Genomic DNA, 24,453 nt, shown 5'->3' on the forward strand with positions numbered 1-24,453 from the left:
ATTTTCTTGACTGTCGCCATTTTCTGAGCTTCACAAGATGGGGAGGGCATGTTTTGCTCCTCACTATTTTTTCGCACCTCACAGACCAGAGCGAACTGGGTATTATTGAAGGAATGTATAAACTCCTCCTCGAAGCCAAAATACAGGGGCTTGGCCAGCTTCTGTCTTGACCTTGTTGCGAACTGGTACGTGCCAACCCAGTGTACTCCGATGATAGGGGGCAAAGTGTTATAATGGTATATATTGCATTTCATTTTGATCGTTTATTTCAATTATCTTATTGTTACTTGGGAGTCTGCCATGACTAATGCATTCGGCCTGCCCTTGTTGAAGTAGTGTATGAATAAAAGTCATATGTGTTATATTCCATATGTTTGGATTGGTATTATTAGCTCACCTTGGGGGAGTGCTGTGTTTTGCCTCGGCCTAAGGGAGTAGTGTGGCTAAGATCTGTCCTTTTGGTGAAAAGCAGATCCAAAACAGACTTGCATGGCAGAAAAACGTAATATCTCAAAAGCTTCCAAAACACACAAAACGCAAGACCAAGCCATTATCCGGCTTGAAGTCGAGCAGCAGCAAAAAGGATAAAACAATAAAAACACTATTTACAAACTATACCCCAAGAATGTAGAATACCAGCTCACCACTCAAACGGCTAGCTCCATTCCTCCTGCACTCCAGAGAAGAAATGAACACTTATGGCTTCATCGCGCTTCATCCACAATCATTATAGGATGCAGCTCATCCCAATCATTTGTGGAAAAGTAAATTTTGCCATGTTCTGTGTCCCTACGCCTCATCCATCATATGTTATGTGTGCATGACCAATATGCATATGTTATTCCCCATGTCCGATTAATGACGCAATTACAGTTGTGTCCACCTCTAGTATGCCAGTTTACAGTCCTCGTGAATACTACGAATATCAGGCCTATGTAAAGTTACGTTGCCACGTTTCCCAGTGTGCACGTTATTCCATTATAAAGTCCCTGTTTCCAGGCCTCAACAGGGCCCGGTCCCTAGATTCAGCTCCTGTCTCCTGAAGCCTCGCTAAGGAGCGATCCAGCCCCCACCTGTATCCTCGACCCTTCACTTACTTCCTGCCTCGCAGTGCCCGGTACAGCTTGGCTCTGCCTCTGTGTCTGCCAAGAGTATGTTATGATTCCAGCTATCAGTTTAGTCCTCCTTCTCTGCATTCCTAAGCTACTGAACTGCATCAATAGTTTCCGTCATTGTCTAGCCTTCACGTCTCCATGTTAGAGAAATACTGTATTTAATGGTCATTTAATATTCTTCATCACGCACTACATGTAGAATAATGCATGGTCCAGTCTTAGAGTCAAGTTAGCTTTTCCCCTCATGACTTATAGTTTATGTCAACATGTTCCCTAAACATCAGATACCAGATAGGGTTTAGGTACATGTCGCTCCGACCCTCCAGACTTTAGTCTCTGCTCCTAGCACAGAGTTCATAGCCCCCAGCTTCTCCTAGTAACACGTCATTGCCAGCTTACGCGCACCACCAGGTTAGAGGTCCCGGCTCCTTAGGTAGCCCCCTCCTATGTTTCCGCCCCATTCATGACATATTCTGTTACGTTTGCATCACATGTCTATGTATACTCCCAGTTACACCTACTTTTACTGTTATCTTTCGCGACTGTTACGCGTCACGCCTTCTGCTCCACCCACTGCTACGCCTACTGCAATGTAATGCTATGTGTTCGCGCTATGTATATATGTTCCTGCATTGTTATTGAAAGTTAGCGCGCTCATCCCAGACCCAGCCCCGGCAGCTGCCGGGCCACTCTAGCCCTTTCATTCTGTTCCTATGCAGGTTGTCCTGTCCCTGTCCTTTATGCTGTAATAAACCTGCAGAAACTCCTACTACCTCGAATCTTGACTCTTATTTATTGAGCTATCTGTTATGATATATGCCTAGTAAAAAATAGGGTATTATTTATTTATTTACCACATAATGGCGCCCGAACAGGGACTTGCCCTTTCCCCACGCGTCGGTGAAGCCACGCCGACCCCCTGACCCTCTGCAGTCGTGACGGAACCATACCGTGCACTGGCAGATATTTCTGCTTCAAGTATCCCTCAGGCCCACGGAGGAGACGGAGGAGGCGGTCCAGCATCCAAACGAGACGGTGGAGGAACGCGGCGAGTCCCGACCAGAGCCCAAGCCGAGAGTCCAAGGTCCGAGGTATCCGGAGGCCCACCCGTAACTGAAGTCCGAAGTTCGTCGTCGTAGCAGTCCAGTCCGATCCGAGGCCTTCCGTTCCGTGCTGCCCGGTGAGTACCATTGCTGGGGTAGTATCTAGACAGGACCAATCTAAATTGACTCCTGGTCCGTGGGTTGGTGGTACCCAGACTCACAAACGAAGTGTTCACCTAGGTGGGTACGGGTCTTGATGCGTCCCTATATGGGACCGGTATGTTCCGTACTGTTACAGCAGTGCATCCAGTAATTCTAGTCTGTTCCGTTCTCGAGAAAATTCTTGTATTTCTGCTTTCAGTATTCCAGGTAATATTCTGTTCGAACTGTTATTTATAATGTTCTTCATGTATTTTAATGTTGTGGTATGAGTGTGACGTGATTTCGTGTTTATTGTGTATTGTATTGTGCCTAGATTACAGTTCAGTCATGCCTATATTTTCCAAGTTACGTCAGTTAAAAACTAGAAAGGGTTTATTAGAAGAAGCAGTTCCTGTTCCGCCTAGGGACAGTCCAGGTCATTTTATGTATCAGAAACATGGCATAAGCGCCATATTGTATTTAGATTTATGGGTAGAGTATACCAAACAGTTAGAAGAAAAGTATAGATGGCCCGTATCGGGCACATGGGATGCCGAATGTATCATGCGAGTAGAAGAAGCATTATGGAAAAAGAAAGCCAGACAGTCACAGAAAGATGCCATCGAGTTATGGCGTAAAGAAGCTCATAGAAGGACCGAGAAAGAAATCAGAAAGTCAGAGTTAAGTAGAGAATCCCAAGAACGAGCCCAAGAAAGAGAATTAATCGAGATAGGTGAACAGGTCAAAACTGAACAGTCAGACAGACAGAGGCATGCCCTCATTAAGGGTATGTATCCTCTTCTTGCCGAGGGCTTGCCAAAAGCGACCCCAGAGGCACCCAGTAATTTCCCGCCACCGTTAGTTCCGACCAAGCTACGTCACAAACCGACCGCAGCTGATATTTTTATTTCGTCCTATTTGGACGACACAGTCCCAGAATATGTAAATCCTGTTCGCGCTCCACCTGTCCCTGTAAATCAGGCACTTCCCGCTCCTCCAGACACCGGAGTACCTGCTACGGTACCCCCGGTCCAGCCCGCCATGCAAGTCCAGCCTACAGTTCCATTTCCCACTCTGCCAGGACGTAGAGCCTCAGTAGACGATTCCAGTCTAGGGGCCGCAGGAGGAGGTCTTCCTCAAACCCCGCCGCCACACAAGCGTTTAACGTTAGCCGAATTACATGCACAAGCGTCACAGCGGACGCCCAGATATCAGTCTGTAGCAGAAATAAGGAAATCCCTTGCCGAATGCTGTTATGATCCAGTCCCAGGCGAGAATAATATGGTTTTATATTCATTGCGCGTAAGAAATGTGGCCGAGTATCTAGTCACCTTACCGAATATGAAAGAAGATCTAGACAGAATATATCGTTTCATCCGTACAGGGGATGATCCAGAAAGTATTAGTAATGCCATGTCTCAAAGGAAAGCCGAGATCCAGCTCATGATATTAAAGTTCCTGATCAATTGTCTAATAAGAGAACAAGATTACCCGTCTAAAGATTCCGCCGAAATGAGAATCCTGACAAGGTGGAGTGATAATATAGCCGAGGGTAAGCACAAGATCGTCGGTGCTATGGAAAGTATGTACAAGAAAATCCGTAAAGAAATAATAAAGATACACGAACAACGTCAAGCAGCACAAGTAAGCGAGAAAGAAAGTATCTCTGATCCTGAAGAGGAAGAGAACGAGAATCCCGCCAGAATAGCGTATGTAGGAAAATCCAGGTTTCCAGATCGCCATTTACGCCTAGAACCCAAGTTTACTCTCCATCATTTAGCACCAGAACAAAGTTCTCTAGAACAAGTATTTCAAGCTACCGATCACATTCTGAAATCACGAATCGGTTACAGTGAGTTAAGTAATATGCATGAACAAGAACTAGTCCGATCAGCAGTCCGATGGATTACTGATTCTACCACTTTTCCAGACGAAATAGTGGCACAAATGTTTCTGAAATTGCCCCCAGCCGAGCAACGACTGGTGGGTATGTATATGATCCAGCACCTCATTACTCTGTATGAGGGTCAACATTCTGATCCAGGCCCGTTACACGATATCCTGAACGAGTTACTCCAGTATAGATGGAGAGGTCTAGGTACCGATTTAATTAGTGTCATTCTAGAACAACGTCACAAATATAGAACGTTTCTGAACCCGCATTTTGTTCATGTCTCACCTCCAGAAAGTAAGCCGTTTTACATAGACAGACAGAATCCGTTACGAGAAGTCCACCCAGTTAGAGGAACGGGTGGCGAAATGCAACGAGTGTTTGTATACACTCCAATCACAAAGATGGAACTCCTCGAGATGAAGAAATTAATTCCCTGTCATGACAAAGATCCAGCAGGGTTCCATAGAGAATTAAAAGACATGCTCCGTATGGGAGAATACACTTACCCAGATATCATTAAAATGTTAAAGGTCCTGTTACCCGCAGGGGTATATGAAAAGCTAAAGGAAAAAGAATGGGAGGTGGGAGAGAAAAAGATAGATTGGGCAGTTCTAGAAGCAGAAGACAAGGCACGAGTACCAGGTACCGGTCTTGGAGATAAATGTAAAGAATTACCAGAATTATTGATTCAAGTTTTACCCAGATTATTGACAACGAGAAAAGAAGACTGGGATGCAATCTCAGCCTGTAAACAGAAACAAGATGAAGATATTAGTGATTTTTATTCTAGATTTGAAAAATGTTTCAGTATTAATAGTGGTCTCAAGACAAGTAGTGAGTCATACCCTCACCTTTTCGTTACTAAATTAGTCGAGAATTCAAGCCCACAAATTAAAAACCGAGTTTTGAAAGTCGAAAGCACCTGGCAAGCAAATACCCCGTCCCAGATGCTCCAGATGCTCCAGTACCACCAGAACAGAATTAGAGAAGAACAAGAACACGAGAGAAAACGTATGAAAGACACGAAAATGAAAGTGCTAGTTGCACAATCTGTTCCTCAAGACAGCCAGAAGAGGGGTCCGAATCAAGCCAGTCATCCTGCAGCTCCCGTTAAAGGGAACTGCAATTATTGTAAACAGCCAGGTCATTTTATAAACGAGTGTGCAGTTCTGAAACATAACATAGCTACTGGTAAGACTAAAGAAAGACCACGACCGCCTAGACAAGAACAAGTTTCACAGATTCCTCAGTCACAGAATGCACCACAGACAGTTACCGCACCGCAGCCTATTGCTGCAACACAGCATGTTACATCGCAGATGTACCAGTATGCACAGTCCGAGTATCCAGAGTACCAGCCATATTCATGAAACAGCCTAGAGAGGGAGGTAGGCTTGCCTCTCATCGAGATACCTGTAGATCAAGAAGGTCCCTATGTTCATAGTCAAGTATTAGGGAAAGACAGAAAGTTTTTGATTGATACAGGGGCAAGTAGGACCACAATTAGTCATGCCGAAGTTCCAGGGGCTCCGCTCTCAGGCTCAAGAAATGTTTCCCTTGGATTTTCAGGAAAACCAATAGTTAATGAGATTTCAAAGCCAGTCACTCTAGAAGTAGGTCCATTGTCCCGTACTACTGATCTGTTACTTACCAAGTCATGTCCAGAAAATCTATTAGGCATTAAGACACTGAAAGAATTAGGTGCAGTTATTTGCTGTTCCCCAGAGGGAATACGATTGTTCCTACGTGACTTTAAGGGTCACTATGTATTACGAGATTTTGATTCAAGACTGTCTAATGTTCCGCAGCATTTATGGGCGCAAGGTCCAACTGATGTAGGTTACATGCAAATCACACCCCATCGTGTGACTCTCAAACCAGGTGTAGTGTTACCACGAATCAGGCAGTACAGACTGCCACCTGAGGCTGTAGCAGCCTTATCCAAAATTATAGACGAGCTCATGGCACAAGGAGTAGTTGTAGAAACTGACTCCAATGTATGTAATTCCCCGATCATTCCAGTCATGAAACGTACTGATCCAAATGCACCTCCAGTATATCGATTAGTGATTGATTTACGAGAGCTTAACAAATGTATTATTCCTCAGTACCCAGTTGTCCCAGATATTTCTTCCCTGCTAACTGCTATTGATTCCGAAGCCATGTTCTTCACTGTCATTGATCTCAAGAATGCATTTTTTAGTGTTCCAATTCATCCAGACAGCCAGTTTCTTTTCGGATTTTGTTTAAATGGAAGGAGCTATATGTTTACACGCGCTCCTCAAGGTTTCACAGAAAGCCCTAGTATTTACAGTCAAGCACTCAAGAGACAACTAGACAATATTCACATGCCAACTGACACTGCCCTGCTCCAGTATGTCGACGATCTACTGATCACAGCCCGTTCTGAACGTGACTGCGAGCGAGCGTCACTTACAGTTCTGTATTTCCTAGCCGAGATGGGGCACAAGGTGTCCCCTTCGAAGCTCCAATTCTGTGTTCAGCAAGTGGTCTACTTAGGACACTTACTGTCCAAGAGGGGTAGGCAGTTGACACCCGACCGTATCCAGTTGATAGCGAGTCTTCCCCAGCCCAGAACCCAGAAGGAGGTACGTGCTTTTATCGGCCTTACTTCTTATTGTAGACAATGGATTCCACAGTATGCATTTCTAGCCAAGCCACTGATACAGTTAACGACACAGGAGGCAGCCGTATCGACTGTCCTCCCTTGGACATCTGATCATACACTTAGTTTCAACGAGTTAAAGAAAGCTTTGTGTCAAGCTCCAGTTCTAGCCACACCGAACTACAGTAAGCCTTTTACACTTTTCGTTACTGAACGTGAAGGTACAGCATTATCTGTTCTCACACAAGATCATGCAGGACAGTACAAGCCCTGTGCTTATTTTTCGAGCACACTAGATCCAGTCGCCCAGGCGTTGCCTGCGTGCCTCAAGTCAGTTGCAGCCACAGCACTAGCTATCAGACAAAGTGATTCCATAGTTTTAGGACACTCCCTGACAGTACAAGTCCCACATTCCGTGGAAGTTCTTTTAAACCGAACACAAACTCAGCACTTAACAATTGCACGTTTAACAGGTTACGAATTGACACTGTTCCAGCCACACATAGAAATTAGACGCTGCAACATCCTGAATCCTGCTACACTGTTACCATCAGTTAATTCAAATTCTGCCACACATGATTGTGTGGAAGTAGTTAACATTACGACGAAGCCAAGACAAGACCTGACAGATATTCCATTACCAGATCCCGACCTGACACTTTATGTGGATGGTTAATGTATGAGAACTAGTACAGGAGATTTAGTCGCCGCGTATGCAGTGACTACTGACATTGAAGTTATTGAGACACACCGTATTGACACTCTGTCCGCTCAAGCAGCAGAGCTAGTCGCTCTGACACAAGCCTGTATACATGCCAAGAACCTGAAAGTTAATGTTTACACAGATTCACGTTACGCATTCGGAGTTGTACACGACTTCGGAGTGCTCTGGCAGGAGAGAGGTTTCATGACTTCTCATGGAACCAAGATTCAGCATGGTTTCCTTATTCAAGCTCTGTTAGATGCCATACACTTACCGACATCTATTGCTATCATGAAATGCAAAACACATACGAAAGTTACTGACATTATTTCTCAAGGTAACGATCTAGCAGATCGCACAGCCAAGCTTACAGCACAGACTCCAGACAGTCCAGTTAACATGACACACACTCCAGATCCGACTACATGTATGACAGTTAAGGACCCTACACAAGATGTCATAGATATCCAGTTACATGCTACTCCCGATGAAATCAAGAAATGGTCTGAACAAGGAGGGGTCCAGACAGATCAAGGATGGTTAACGAAGGGTAGAGCCACATGGTTTCTCCCCGACTCTATGGTTCAAGTCATTATTAATACCGCCCATAGTCCAGCACATTTAGGAGAAAAAGCAATGCTAGACAGTATCCAGAACATTTGGTTCAACAAGCATTTACGAGCTGCAGCCAAGCAGAAAGTCCGTACCTGTATGATATGTTGCCAGTTCAATCCAGGTAAAAGTGTCCCGGTGGAACAAGGTGGTTTCCAGCCCCCTGACCACCCTTTTGAGGTCCTCCAGATGGATTATATTCAGATGGAGCGATGTCGAGGTTTCAAGTATGTCCTTGTAGTTGTATGCGCTTTGTCCAGATGGACAGAAGCATATCCAGTCCCGGATTACACAGCCGCGACCACTGCTAAGCAGTTGGTTCGTGAATTCTTCCCTCGATACGGACTCCCTAGAGTCGTATATTCTGATAACGGTCAGCCATTCTCATCTGAACTCATGAAGCACGTTTCCCTGTTGTTAGGGTACCAGTGGAAGTTCCATTGTGTACGCCATCCTGAAGCAGCTGGTCTAGTCGAGAGACATAATCAGACTCTGAAAATCCGTATTGCTAAAGTTTGTAAAGACAAGGGTGTGGACTGGTTAGTAGCTCTGCCAGTCGCTTTGTTTTATATGCGTATGGTCGCACATTCTAGATCAGGTCTGTCCCCGTATGAGGTCGTATTCGGCCGCCCCCCTAACATGTGGGGTACTCCTAGACCCCGAAGTATTACTGATGTTTCCTGTAATATGCTGACAGATTACCTAGCTTCCTTGATGTCTGCCCTCAACTCATGTCGTTCACAGGTTGCCGCCGCATTTCCAGACAATACCGAGGTGGCACCGCATGAAATCGTTCCAGGCTCCTTGGTGATGATCAGAAATTTTGACAGATCAAGTCCGCTGGAACCACGTTGGAAGGAGCCACGTCAGGTCCTCTTGGCCACCCGTACTGCCGTCAAGTTGGAAGGCAGGAAGGGGTGGGTCCATCTTTCTCATGTAAAACTTTTCAAAGGATGGAAACCCGTTTCTAAAAACATTTCCAAGGATTCCCAGGATTTTAAAGACTGCCAAGACATTGTTTTAAAGGACTGTCCCGCAAAAGACATTATTACAACCCCTCCCTTGTTAGAGAAAACTCCGCAACAGGAGTATAAGGAAAAGCTCCGGTCTAGTAAGTCAGTCAGTTTGATTGTATAAGTCCTCCCCTAGGTGAAACGGTTAGACTGTTTCTGACATGTATAAAATAGACCCCCATAGTGAGAGAGTCAGTCAAAGTTCAATTCAATGTATCGTTTTTCTAAGTTTCATATTATTCATCAGCATTATGATTTCCTGCACCAGTTATGCATTTTTCCTGTATTTTCCAGTTCCTCATGTAAATAAGTCTGCTAATGCTACAGTAGAGCACACGTTTAGTGATCTGCCTCCTCACGAATATTCTTACCGCCTCGCTATGCGCAACAACTCATTCATCCGCATGTTACATTATTCACACCAGACCAGCAATGCCACTAATTGTTGGGTGTGTGGTCGACTCCCCCCTTTCCAGACACCGAAGGGAGTTCTGCCACTTTTTCCTTACCCATTTTCGCATAATGGTTCATGTGGAGCATGGTCCATGTTAACGTCATCCTCAACAGATATGTCTTTTCTTAACAGCACATGTTTCCCAGACAAGCAAGGTTTCCCCCACAGAACAGGTTTAGATCTAGAAAATGAAGTTTATAATTTAGGTAATTATTCGTCGAATTTCATGGTCCTGAATGTTCAGTCTGATACCACTCCAGACTTACCTGCTATTTCAGTACTACCAGTCAAAGGCGAATTATGTGTCCGTAGTTATGGTTCTGTACTCGTAGGACATAGTGATTGTACTACTATTATCCAGTATAGTGACAGTGGGAAATCTATTTTCAAAGCCTCACGTCATTCTTATTTTGTTTGTGGTCAGACCGCATATGTTCGTCTGCCCCTCGATTGGGAGGGAACCTGTTACATTGCCTTCCTACTGCCACCTGTTTTCCTAGCACCATCTGATTATCACAGAAACACACATCTAGTACACATTAGACATAGAAGGGAGTCCCCGATTGTCGATTATACTGAAACTACTCTAGAACAGTATACAGATTTCAATAAAGGTTTCTTCTTCTTTGTAGGACCTGTCCAGAATAGTAAGCTAATTCGTAGGTTAACCAGAACCCTTGAAGCAGTAGTCAATGAGACTGCCTCTGCTCTAGGTAACTTAACTGAAGAGCAATCTGCTATGAGATTTGTCGTTTTACAGAATCGTCTCGTCCTTGACGTCATACTGGCCGATAGGGGCGGGGCCTGTAGAGTCATCGGATCTAGTTGCTGCATTTTCATTCCAAATAACGCGCCGTCTGTTTATTCAGCTATAACCAGACTCCCTAAAATTGCCCATCTGTTACACCAAGATCCAGGCACCTGGACATGGTCCGGTTGGTTCTGGAATATAATTTCCGCCTGGGGATGGAAAGTCCTGTCCTTTCTAGGTATTGCAGTAGCGATCATATTCAGCTGCTGCCTCTGTATACAATGTGGCCCTGCGATTTGCAGCATGTGTGCTACCTCTTGTATTCCTAGTCCCAAGCCCCGTTCTAAAACTCGTTCCAAGACAATTCGAGACGAGCAAATGGTACTGTATGAAATGATAGATGGTATCATGAAAATTGATGTTTCCTGATGGAAACGTAGTGACAAGGAGGGAATGTGGAAAAGTAAATTTTGCCATGTTCTGTGTCCCTACGCCTCATCCATCATATGTTATGTGTGCATGACCAATATGCATATGTTATTCCCCATGTCCGATTAATGACGCAATTACAGTTGTGTCCACCTCTAGTATGCCAGTTTACAGTCCTCGTGAATACTACGAATATCAGGCCTATGTAAAGTTACGTTGCCACGTTTCCCAGTGTGCACGTTATTCCATTATAAAGTCCCTGTTTCCAGGCCTCAACAGGGCCCGGTCCCTAGATTCAGCTCCTGTCTCCTGAAGCCTCGCTAAGGAGCGATCCAGCCCCCACCTGTATCCTCGACCCTTCACTTACTTCCTGCCTCGCAGTGCCCGGTACAGCTTGGCTCTGCCTCTGTGTCTGCCAAGAGTATGTTATGATTCCAGCTATCAGTTTAGTCCTCCTTCTCTGCATTCCTAAGCTACTGAACTGCATCAATAGTTTCCGTCATTGTCTAGCCTTCACGTCTCCATGTTAGAGAAATACTGTATTTAATGGTCATTTAATATTCTTCATCACGCACTACATGTAGAATAATGCATGGTCCAGTCTTAGAGTCAAGTTAGCTTTTCCCCTCATGACTTATAGTTTATGTCAACATGTTCCCTAAACATCAGATACCAGATAGGGTTTAGGTACATGTCGCTCCGACCCTCCAGACTTTAGTCTCTGCTCCTAGCACAGAGTTCATAGCCCCCAGCTTCTCCTAGTAACACGTCATTGCCAGTTTACGCGCACCACCAGGTTAGAGGTCCCGGCTCCTTAGGTAGCCCCCTCCTATGTTTCCGCCCCATTCATGACATATTCTGTTACGTTTGCATCACATGTCTATGTATACTCCCAGTTACACCTACTTTTACTGTTATCTTTCGCGACTGTTACGCGTCACGCCTTCTGCTCCACCCACTGCTACGCCTACTGCAATGTAATGCTATGTGTTCGCGCTATGTATATATGTTCCTGCATTGTTATTGAAAGTTAGCGCGCTCATCCCAGACCCAGCCCCGGCAGCTGCCGGGCCACTCTAGCCCTTTCATTCTGTTCCTATGCAGGTTGTCCTGTCCCTGTCCTTTATGCTGTAATAAACCTGCAGAAACTCCTACTACCTCGAATCTTGACTCTTATTTATTGAGCTATCTGTTATGATATATGCCTAGTAAAAAATAGGGTATTATTTATTTATTTACCACACATTGGTGCCAACCATGTGGCACATCTGCAATCTCCACTCCCGTTCCTGTATTCTTTTTTTTTAAATGAGCTTTAATCATCTCCTATTCTTATGTATAATGTTCCATTGATTGTCAGCTAGGTTTGTGTAACATAACCACCAATACTTATGGAACCATTAATATAATGACACACTGAAAGAAAATACAATTTGTGAGATAAGGCCCAGATTTACTAACATTTTGCTTCGGATCTGTGTCACAAAAGAGAAGCAAACCAAGTGCAAAGTGTTGTGGTGGGAATTACATTCCAACACAAATCATGATTGAGTTGGAACATCACCAATAATAATGCAAATTACCGCTACGCGCTACTTTCCATCAAGGAGGTGTTCTAAGGGTGGTACATGGGCGTTCCCATGCAACCATCCATAGGTTTTGATGCAAAACTCTATTTACTAACATTTGTAGACTGGAATTTTCACCCCAAAAAAATGCCCCCTCGAGCCAGGCATGAAAGTAAAGCTACTTTCAAAAATTCTCCTAATTTTTCTAATTTTTGCTGCACTATACAACAAACATACAACGTGGGGAAAATATTAACACATAGTTTTTATGCTGAAAGGGTCAAAGTCCAGTGCAAAGCGTGTGCTTGACGAAATGCAAATACCCTTGCATGTGCAAGGGTGGGCGCTTTGACAGCCTAAAGTGCGCTTGTGCTGGAGTAAAGAAACACAGCACCATATCTTAGATATGCCACTGTTTTTCTCTTACCTTTTGACACAATCTATTGCAGCAACTTTGGTAGTTTAGCTGCGCTACCCCAAAACTTAGTAAATCTGCCCCCAAATCTTTAGGGTGGTGTTTATATAAAACACCTTTGATTTCCCTTTGAGGTTTCAGATATTACTAGCAGTGGCGGCTTCCTGCAAGGGAGAGTTGTAGGGTGGGCAAAACAGTAAAATAGGTAAACTTCATGCTGACATGCAGTACATTATCGTTTTGAAATTAAAAGGTTTGACTTTAAAACGGTAATGTAAGGCATGTTGTCAATTTAGGGATACATACAGACATAAAATATTTTTTTTTAAAAGGAAACAAAAGTCACTTACCTCTGTCCTCGCTCCAGTCCCGGTGTTCTTCTTACCTCCAGCGAGCCCCAGCCAAGTCCACTAACCAATCCTGGTGCAGGTATCATGCTGTGAGAGCAGTGGCAGGATTGGATGGAGCAGGCTCTCTCAGCCTGTAGCGGCCCGTCTAGGGAGTTCCATGGGGCGAAAAGGCGGTGTGGGGGGGTAGTAAACATGGGAATATGGATGATCGGCGGTAAGTAAACAATTAAATAAATAAAACGAATTTTGTTGCACGCGCTGCAGCGCAACAAAATTCATTTTATTTATTTAATTGTTTACTTACCTCCGATCATCCATATTCCGGTGTTTACTACCCCCCACTTTGCCCCTCCCCCGCCCTGCCTTGCCGCCCCACAGAACTCCCTCCACGGGCCGCTACTGCTCTCAGTGCTCCAAAGAGCACTGGAGCCCTTTGCTTGATCTCAAAACAGCTGGGTTGAGAGGACAGCTGGGTTGAGAGGACAGTGCGCATGTCTGGTTGGCCGTCGCAAGATGACCGGCCCAAGAGACATGCGCAGTTTAAAGTGCCCAGCCCATCACTCCTCTCTGCTGCTTCCAGTCAGCAGCGGCCCCTCCCCTGTCCTGAGACTCAGCTTAGGATAGGGGTTTGCAGAGTCAATGAAAAACAAAATGGTAATAATATTTATTACCATTTTATGTTTCACTGGGGGCATTTTAACTAGTGGGGCGATGCGCCACCGCCTTAGCGGAGGAGCCGCCCCTGGTTACTAATCAAAGGGTAGAATCACTTCAGCCCCCACTGGTAAGAGTGAATGTGCATTATAAATCTTCTTTATAGTGAGTGGTGCAGGGTGAATATGGTGTTAATGGGTGGGTGCCATGACATATAACAGCAATCAGAGGTGAAAAATAACCACACAGTGAAACAAGGTGGAGGTAGAGGTGAAACAAATGTGCACCGTTTATTAGTGAACAGTGGGCAGGTTCATACATCATCATTTGCTAGCTGTGACGTTCTGGTGCGTGAAAATAGGAACCCGCACAAGAGGCATGTGGCGCGGCTGGATCCTCAAACCTCTGTCTCTACCGAGCTATGTTAATATACATACAGTACAGTAAAATTGCACTCCATAAATAATATTTTTTCATTGGTTGTCCGAGTGTACATGCGTGCTCAGAAAGCAATGTGTCCCTCCGCCATCACAAATTTATGTCACACCCATTTATGTGCTACAAGTGAGTGTCACTATGACGTGAATGACAAATAAATGGAACGGTGTTATAATGTACAGAACACAGTTGTCTGACATTGCGTTAAGAAAGCTTGCAATCTTCTCAGGTGTGGTCGACAGGTGATGACAGACACAGGTGAAGCTGGTGGAAGGATCACAGGCCGCCACCTATTCAAAGCCACAAACAGTGCACTCACAAAATAACAGGACAAGTGTTTCTCCCAATTTTCCCTCATCACGAAGTTCATTTCGTCGTCTTTTCTGCTGCTTTGGCTTCCTCAGGCTGAGCCTCTTCCTCTCCCTCCCCCTCCTCCGGGTTGAAGACACTTACGGTGAAATCCCCCGTCTCGGTGCCGTACTTGTTCTTCACGCGGATGGCGTATTTGCCGGAGTCGGTGGTGGCAACAGCAGTGATGGTGAAGCTGGCGTACTTTCCAGCCTCAAATTTCACAATGCAGTGCGAGTCCTCAGTCAGCGGTCTGTCGTTCTTCATCCAGACGACCTCCGGCACTGGGTCGCCCCAGATGTTGCAGGTGAGATTAAGTGACTGTTAAAAAACGTAAACAAAACAACAGTCAGCACAATGTATGGCATGCCTCCCTAATTTGCCGAGAACATCAATTTTCTAAATTGTTCGAGCATTTAATCGCTAGGAGATTAAAGCAAAAATTGTTAGAAGTATTCCCATTCAGAATATGAAAATATGGAAGGTGATTAAGCACAAGTACCTCCCTTCCTATCTCTATACACAGGGCTCCCTCGCAAACTTTTGGGGAAACTTCAGGTGATTCTAAATGATGCGGCAAGGTTGATTTTTAAACTGCCAAGAAGAGCACATGCCACTCCCCTGTTACAACAGCTACACTGGCTGCCTATCAAGCAGAGGGTCAAGTTCAAGGGTCTGTGCATTACACACAAAGCACAGTATGGATTGGTTTGGAGCCCTATGTGCCTGGACGATGTCTCCGGTCATCAGAGCCTAGCTTGTTGGCCTGCCTGAGCTTCAATAGAGCTACCTTGGGGGAGCGGGCCTTCTCAGTTGTGATTCCCCAGCTTTGGAACAAGCTTCTGGATAGTATGCGCAGGGATGCCACCTTACTCCCGTTCAGGAGGAAACTGAAGACCATTTTGTTCACTGAGGCATTTGGATAAGCTTACCCTAATGTGTGCTGAGCCCAGCTGGAATAAGGTATTGCCGGGTTCTTGGACTATGGTGTAAGCGCTTAGAGACCTCTTGGTAATTTAGCGCTCTATAAATACAAACTAACAATAACATTAACATTCCGTTGACAATAAAAACTTAAAACCTATACATTGAAAAGAATCCTCTAGGGTGGTAGATGTACAAACAACCAATCCCTGCTGGTGGATGCTCTATCAACCTCCAGTTTCCTCACCACCCTCCCAACTCCCCATTTTGTTAAGCAGCCTCTTTTAAAATCTAAAAAAGTCCCAAGTTAGACATCTGCACACTGGTACAGACATGTGGCTCCACTCAGTCATCTCCAGGGTGTTACTCCACCCCTTGAACTGTTACAGAACCAGCATGGAAACACGGCACCACCTATGTCCGTGCAGAAGCATTGCTAAAAGTCTCCTCAAAGTTTATCAAAAAAGCGATTGAACCATAACTTCCTGGGTAATACAAATTAGTTATAACTTAATGTGTCAACTTTATCATCAGACGATTGAATCATATAATTATATTTGATTAAAGTAATCCAAAAACTGTAGGTTTTGAAGCCTTTTATTGAATTTCCCAATAAATGCATGTGGGCTTCGGAAAATAACAGTGAGCCACCAAAAAAACTAAATGGATAAAAGGCTTGATAAGGAGATGAGCCATATAGGTTCTTTTTTAAGCAAAAGGAAAGGTGACAGAAGACTTGACAACCCTTATTCTTAATATACATCTGGGTGATGTCAGGGGTTTTCAATTAGCCAGTTCAACCAACAAACAATAGACACGAAGTACAGCCTTATCCAAGGGTAAAGAGGATTTTGGCTTAATCGCTGTAACAGAGAAATTAAATATGGAAAAGGATCTCATGCCCTGGGGAACTTGTAGCCAGGATCAATGTTTTAAATCGTATGGTACATAGCTGACAATGTGGTGCATTTGTCTCAAGGAAGCCGTCGCAGCATGACATAAGTCACTATTACGTTCTTTCTAAATATTGTAAGAACGGTTAAAGAACATTGCTTACATTACGACAATAATGGACATGAAGTTGTATTTTATTTTTATTTTTTTGGAACAAGATTGGTGAAAGAGGCGATAAGATATTTTTAATCTTCTGATTCAAAAGGGAACATCATTTGCCAACTTGAGGTGAACTGCACGTGACGCCTCCTGAGTCATCTTTCAACTTTATCTCCCATTAAACAAGTGGTTAACTTGGCAAAGCTGATTTGGCAGTAGGGCAAAGGCTTCCACGCAGTACTGCTTTCAGACCACATACCTTTCTCAGAACTAAAATAATGTATTTTTAGCATCTGGCTACAGGCAGTTATAGCTGGCTATCTGCTCGCATCACTAAAGAGGTCTATAGCACCAGAGCCACAACATATTCCAGATATGTAAATTATGTAAGAGTTGAAGCAGCTACAGTGTCTTTCTGCAGCACAGTGACATATGCATGCCATTATTTGCGTCTACACAGTGTCTATTTTGTGTGCAACCAGCAAGGCAAACATGTTGGTTTCGCCGAATGCTCATTTTATTTTGGGTGTTTAATAGAACAATCTCTCCCCGCGGTCATTTCAAGGAATGCAGTTGATTTGGAAAAAATAAAATAAAAATAATAACACTATATTGAATTTAGTAAGTGATAATGAATTCGCATTAGTTGCCATTGTAATATCTGAAAGAAAATATGTAATATGGTGATGGCGAGTACACATAACGATGAACGTTTGCTAGCATGTCAGTATGTGCGGCTTGGACATATCCTCAAACATGTACAAGTGACATTCCACAAAAAAATGAGAAGAAAAACTGAACTTCAAGATAAAACGATTCCAGAATTTGGGTCTTAAGGGCCAAATTTATAACCACTACTATATCAGGAAAGGTAACTCTACAGTCCCTGAGAGATAAAGGTAGGCACCAAGTATCCATTACCTTGCCCTCCTGAATAGTGACAACATCTGGTAAACCTCCAGTAACTCGGGCACGATCTGAAATAGAGAGGATTGCATGTTGTTTTACTTTGTAAAGCAATCATTGTAAAAGTATTCTGCCCGACTTACAAAAGACAGGAACTCTATTGTCGCGATGAAAGAAAGCATGCATCAGGAAAGTGATGAGGGGAGGCGGAGGTGCAAAGACAGACTTGCAACATTCAACACATATTTACAGGTACAGAAAACAATGACTATACTTTCAAAAGGAAAAGGGAAAGGTAGAAGGGATTGGGATTGATGTTGGGCAATCAAGGGAAATTTGGGCAGGGGTAGGACAAATAGATTGAGATTTAAACTGATTGAGGGGTGGTGTTTGTGTGGGGTTAGATGTTTTCGAAATCTTTTAATAATTGTTCTGAATTTTAAAATGTTATGTATTTATGTTTTAAAGACAATTGTCTAAGCATTACTAAAAAACTTGACCTTGGGAAAGGAGAGGACATTGAGGCTGGAGGGACATATTTTAGGACTCTACTATTAAAGAAAGAGGGATGGGGTGGATGAATTGGGCGTGTGGCTCTTGTCAAAGTCGTCAACGTGGGCAAAAGAGTTGAACTGAGAGCACCACAGCGGTGAAACATGACTGGGCTAAGACACTGAGCTAGAGAGCCAGTGAGCATGAAGAACACAGACCGAAAACAAACTGGACATATATAGCAGGGAAAGATCATGGCTTGAAAGATCAGCATTACTCCCTCAAATCTACTGACCCACTAGATTTTTTTTCACTAACATTTTTCTTTAGCACAAAACTACATATACCATACTCAAAAAGTTACAATTTAAAATGTATAGCATCGTAACATATAAGTATATTAGGGATCCTGTTGACTAGTTAATCCGGGTCTTACACCCCTTGTTCACTAGGTCATTCCCCTCCTCCGCCCAACATTTAACCAGTGGGGTTTCATGTGAGGCTTCTTCTGCCTAGGGTCTTGAAAGTAAATAATGCATGAACCAAGTCCAAATGTCTTTTGGCCAAGAGGCTGCGGGTACATTTTCCTCACAAAGTTCGAGCTACTCACAGCAGTATGTTAACTCAGACAGCCACAGTTTTGTAGTAGGGCAGTGCCCCTGTCCCCAGTGCTTTGCAACCAACCTTTTTGCCAGCATCAGTGCCAGGGTGGTGAACTTACATTTTTGGACCCAATACACAGGGAGAAGTGATACACAATTTTCTCTGCACGGATCCAAAACATCAGACTCATTTGAACAGCACAGTATATGGCACCAATAGTCTTGCATTCATTGGAATTAGCACAGGTAGTGTGACTGACGTTTTTTGTTCCTACCTAGTGTGTGACTACAGGGCAAGGCTCCCGTTCCTAACCCGATTTTATAAAGATGTGATAGGTATCAGGGTAAGAATCGTGATATTTTTTTAATCCATTGGCTGTTGCTTCTTTGAACTCACCTTTGTTACATGCACTTGTGGTAATTGGTGTGTGATATCAAATTAATAGTTGGGAACGAAAAGCTAGAGTATTCACACTCCACTATATGGGGCTAGACTGTAATTTTAACGGTTTAGATGCTAAGAGCATAATACTTTCACCCTCTTGTGGAAGTGTATTGATGTTGTAAACATTTGTTTTACAGTTAATCCCTGATTGTGTACCCAGGAGTGGCAAGTAAGGTCACTGCATGATACTCCACCTCAACATATTGCATTAATTTTTGGCAAGGAGGTCTGATGTACGTGAGTATAGGGATCTGAGTTCTGATGAAAGCCATCGACCCAGAGCGGCGGTAGATAGGACGAAACATGTTGACAACAGATGAGATGATGGGGTAATATTCACCGTGGCTCATCACTGGATAGTTTTTAACCCTGCCTTCGGGGCCAAGAATAAAGTAGAGAGGGACACCCCTTAGGTAGTTTTACTGATATTCTGCAAGGTGAATCCCTTGTAGTGCTTGTGCACTAACTACAAACAAACTCACTGCTCCACCCCAAGTGTTGGTCTGCACAAGGGTGTTGTAGCATGCCCAATGACAAAGCATGCCACTATCTAGTAGGTGAGGACAATTTTAAACCATTTATGGTTTCCCACAGAAGGTGAAAAAAGTTTTATCTTAGAACCTCATCTTTTTTTGTGTGTGCTAAATTTTTTTGGGCCCAATTTATATACATGAAGTAGTGTGGCTCACTGGTTAGAGGCGGCAGACCCGAGAGCAGAGGACGGCCCGGGACCAGGGTTCGATTCCCGGCACGGCAGGTTTCTGGACCAGGGTCAGCGGACTCGATAATTCTCTCGCCTCGGTGCCCACTCTGATCAGTGTTCACACTCGGCAACTCTGGGCATTAGCTTGCCTCATCTTCACTAACGGCCCCACCAGACCGCCGGGGATGCCTGGTCTCACCCTGGAGATACCCATTAAGGGACCATCTCTCAGGGAAGCCAGGAAGGGTTTCGCAGCGGTCGAAGCGCCTTGGGACCCTACGGGTAAGTAGTGCGCTATATAAATGCCTATACATACATACATACATATATTATAATGGGACTTTTGGAAAACAATGGTAAATCAATGTGCTTTTGAATTTAAAATGACTCTTGTCTTTAACAAGATGACTGATGTTGATTTCCATTGAGTACAAATCTAAGACATCTTTATTGTTTAAAGTACTGCCTTCATGTCCTACAGACTGTCACTACGATGGCTGGTATGATGCAGCAGCCTTTGAATTACACAGGGGCACTACTACTTTGGGCCTCTTTTAGCCCGCTGTATTTGTATTTGTATTTCTGGGAGGAAGAATGACTGAGTCAACCAAATTCTGCAGGGAAGTCTCATCATTTTGTGTTATGCCAGAACTACAGGGCTCTTCAATGCATACCTATTTCTACAATCTCAGAATATGAAGCCAAGAACACATTTATAACGGTATCACAAAAAAGATGTATGCAATATGCTTAAAAAATTAGTAAGACAGTTTGACTTACTTTTCTCTGCAATGGCAGCTTGTCTGTGGTTGGAAAAATATAAAACAAATAAAACATTAACATAGCAGAAAGACAGAGATGCTTGCATTGGTTAGCAGCTTTAAATGTATCTTTTCGTTTCCCACCAACTATTTCAAGATTTTTGCTAAGCCACAAAGAGAGGGGTTATTTTAAATTAAGAAGTCAGCCTAGCACTGCATATCCTAAAACAAGTTCTGCTCATCAACTAGTCATATATTTGTTACAGTCCGTATCCTTCCACAGCTAGACACGACTCCCTATCTGACATTGGAGAACATACATTACAATTGAAATTTCCCTCAACCCTGGGTGTTCTCACTCCAACTCTAATGCAAAGACCAACACATAACTCAAGGATAGTAATAATCTTGGGAAGTCTAAAATGACTGGCCACATCCTCTAGTAACAGAAGATCTAGCTAAAAGGATTGCTAAGAGGATTGCACAGACCAAAAGAATGTGAAATGACTTTACTACTCAAACTTGATTAGCCATGTGACAAATCAATCCAGGAAGTTTTTTATAATATTCTATGAAATTTCAGCCCCAATATCGGTCGAGTCATTCCCACACTTTGAGTCACCACTGCAAGGCCTTGCGGCCCTTAATTTAATCAAAAATATTTCATACTTGACCAAACAATAGAACCCAGAAAACAAACGTAAGTCCCAAGAGCCCAGTCAAGTACTGCCCCATGTCTAACCGGCTATGTATAATCACAAGCTTGGACAGTGTAGTTACCAAACAGCATCAGAAGTGTATGGAATGCAACAAACTAATGTTCATCTGCAATTCAGATCTGCGCAAAACAAAGAATTGGTACTTGTCAACATTTTAGAAGAACTCCTACGCCCACTTTTTTAGAAGTACCTGCCAGTGTTAATTCTACGAATTGTCTTGAGAGTCTGACTGCTAACTGGGACATACCGCTTTGCGTTTGCAAAATTGGGTTGTAATGCATGGCACTGCCCTAGAGAAAATAATTTCTTTCCAACAGGCACCAAGAAATATGAGTAGGTGCAGCCCATTGCACTACAAGAAGGAGTCTCAAGGTGTCCATATACTCATTAGTCTGACAGATCAATCAATACAGTCTCTGGCTTCAAGTGCTATCCAGTTATTTTTCTCACTGGAGGATGTCACATGCATTTAGAGCATTATATCTGAGATTCTGCCAACATTTACCTCTCGATTAAATAAAGCTACTTCTGTCTGAATGGGGTCAAAATCAAAGTCCTACTTGTACTGAGGGCCAGCAACTCAATTCTATCTTTTTACCTGATTCTAATGTTTAGATGCTGCTGCCCGGCTAACCCTAAGTATGAAAAACCCTTAGAGTCCAGTTTGTTATAAAACATCAAGCTCTATTTTGGGTGTTTATTACGTTTGGTCGCTTTCCTCTCCAAACCTTGATCTTGATGTCACCATCCACTACTCTTTACACTCATTAGTGCTAGATAAATATTTTTGAGACACGAACTCCCAAAAAAGGCTAACATCACAGTCCTAACTGTAGGCTGAACATATAATTCAAACCAAAATTTCGCCTGGCCCAAATGCTGGACTATGCAATATTTTTTAGGCTACTCCTAGTATCCAAGTGTCATCATCATTGCTCTATTATCCTCCTCCTCCCAGCACATTTACATCTTTAATAACCTAAACCCTAAGCCACACATGCTCTATTAAGTTGTCCACCTCCGTCACCTCCGCCTATCCTTACACTGAGGGGAGATAGCTAGACCTTTCGAGAACCAACCCAAGAGCTGAAAGACTCTCTACCTTACCATTGTTCAAAACTCTACCTGTGGAACTAAATTGCAAATTAAAGTTGCCATATATAATATATAGGGTGTAACGGTTGAAATGCTCAATCTGTCTTCACAAGCTGCCCGTATTACATTTCACCTAGGAACCTGAAATCCAGTTACATATTCTAGGCTTTCTATTCATAACTTTTAGCCAATATGTTTACAAAACCTATGACCCATTAGCCCACTAAGACATGCTCTATTTCCTCAAAGAACTTGGTACATCGTAACATCACTCTCCAGTGCTTGAACTAACTATAGTAGGACCTCTTGACTTAACGGGGGAACAGCTATGTTCAATACATTTGCCCTCATATTCCATACACTGATCTGGGACGTTGATCCCATTGCTTGTAGTACTCTGAAGAGGACATAAGGTGACATGCTAGAACTTCAAACATACAAAATCTAGCAGAAGGACCATAGGTATTGCATGCAAACCACTGTAAACCAAAAATAATGGATGTTTTTGCCAAATATTTCAAATGCTCTTGTAAATTCCATGTTCTAACCATCAATTGCAGAGGAACCTTTTACTACATTTTTTCCTCTGCTTCTTTTTACTGCTAGAACTATTAAGTTCTTGCTTGTCAGGGAAAGCATAATAGTCATAGCTACGTAAGTCAGAAATATATCTGTATGACGTTCTGGGCTAACCCGTATGTAAGTAGATAGCCTTTGTAATTTCCAGCTGCCTTCCTACATAGATAATGTTCAGAGCTTGAATACATAATTAGAGTACACTGCTAAAATGATGTCTCTTATTGGTCAGTATATACTTACTTCAGCCTCTGGAATTCAGCAAAGGCGTCATCAAATGCTTTAAAGACAGAGAAAATTGTGTTACATGTTATTCCATGAGACATCTGAATAGAGATAGCTGCTTCATTTTAAGCCCTACAATTACATTTTTATGGCACATTTTAAATATTAAGAGCAGATTCTACAATGAAAAAAAAAATTTTTGCATTCAGATTTGTAACTGTCTCCATTATGTATTACAGTCCACTACTGCCATCAGGGAGCTAAAATAATTAGAGCTTATTTATATTTCAATAGAATGTATTCTTCAGTAGTAATTTAAAATCTTCTACTGTCTGAAGTAAATGTTAAATGTGCAGGAGAGTTCACCAGCTCACTTTTTGCCATCAAGGGATAGTATAGTGGAGGAAATTCAAGTGATTCAAATTTCCTAACAAATGGTATGCTTTTAGAATTACCCAACTGAATTTGGTACTCATGGTTTATGCATGAGACACACATGAAGAACCACTCCAAAGTATTGCTAATGTTTGCCGCTGTCAATGGTTACTTGCAATGAGACAGAACGTGTCAGAGCCTAAAAGTGGGAATCATTGGTTAAAAGTCACTAGGTCATTGGACTATAAGTTCAATGAGGAGCCAGTGAAGAATCAGTAGAAGGAGAATGATGGTCTCAAACTTTTCTATCCCAGATCCTGTTTTCTGTTGAAGAGACTAGTGGGAAGTCAAGGACAGAGAGATTACTAATCATACCATCATTGTTTGACCACCTTTCCTACTACTGAAAATTATTTGCTTCTGGAGGGAAGAAGATTGATTCTCCTAATGACTGTAAAAGTGACAAAGTTAGTTTGCCTTGTGGCAAGGAGGCATAGCATTGTGTAGCAGAAAGGGAAGCAAAGCTTTCCAAAGTGCTTTTCTAAATTGACATTTAAAATAATGGTTTCCAGTTCAACAACACTGTGCTGACGAAGACTTCCCAAGTCATATTCAGCCTCATTTACTTTCTTTCTTTCTTTATTTGTCTCTGTGAAACATAACCCCGGCACGTAAGTGCCATGCTCCTGACAGGATAAACATAACTTTGGACATTATCAGCACAGCTTCCTAAACTATAGGCCTGATTTATATCTCGGCAGACGGGTTACTACGTCACAACGGTGATGGATATCCCGTCCACTGAAATATAAATCTCATAATATCCTATGGGATTTATATTTCTGCAGTCATGATATCCGTCACCGTTGTGACGGAGTAACCCGTACACCAAGATCTAAATCATCATGCCGTATGTATCAGGTAATAGATATAAGCGACATGCATTCTCTGCATCACTAATAGAGAGTGCAAATATCGGTGCAGTTCTTCAAAGGATACCTTTTCGGAAAGATGATAAAGAAT

General features: G+C 43.0%; 1 protein-coding gene across 6 annotated transcripts in view; it reads right to left on the reverse strand.

Annotated features, from left to right (window-relative positions):
- The window catches only part of MYOM1 (myomesin 1), a 699,631-nt gene that overhangs the window by 313,284 nt on the left and 361,894 nt on the right, over nucleotides 1-24,453 (reverse strand). For 4 of the 6 annotated variants that reach the window (XM_078687471.1, XM_078687468.1, XM_078687469.1 and 1 more), the window contains 4 exons: nucleotides 23,074-23,110; nucleotides 20,460-20,482; nucleotides 17,453-17,508; nucleotides 14,660-14,875 (listed from right to left, as the gene is read on the reverse strand). In XM_078687471.1, coding sequence (XP_078543597.1) covers nucleotides 14,660-14,875; nucleotides 17,453-17,508; nucleotides 20,460-20,482; nucleotides 23,074-23,110 — 332 coding nt within the window. Of the gene's footprint in view, nucleotides 1-14,027; nucleotides 14,876-17,452; nucleotides 17,509-20,459; nucleotides 20,483-23,073; nucleotides 23,111-24,453 lie in introns of those variants that run through there. The other 2 variants (XM_078687470.1, XM_078687467.1) reach the window with 2 other exon arrangements.

The sequence above is a fragment of the Lissotriton helveticus genome, chromosome 4_1 (assembly GCF_964261635.1).
Source record: "Lissotriton helveticus chromosome 4_1, aLisHel1.1, whole genome shotgun sequence".
Classification (NCBI taxonomy): Eukaryota; Metazoa; Chordata; class Amphibia; order Caudata; family Salamandridae; genus Lissotriton; species Lissotriton helveticus.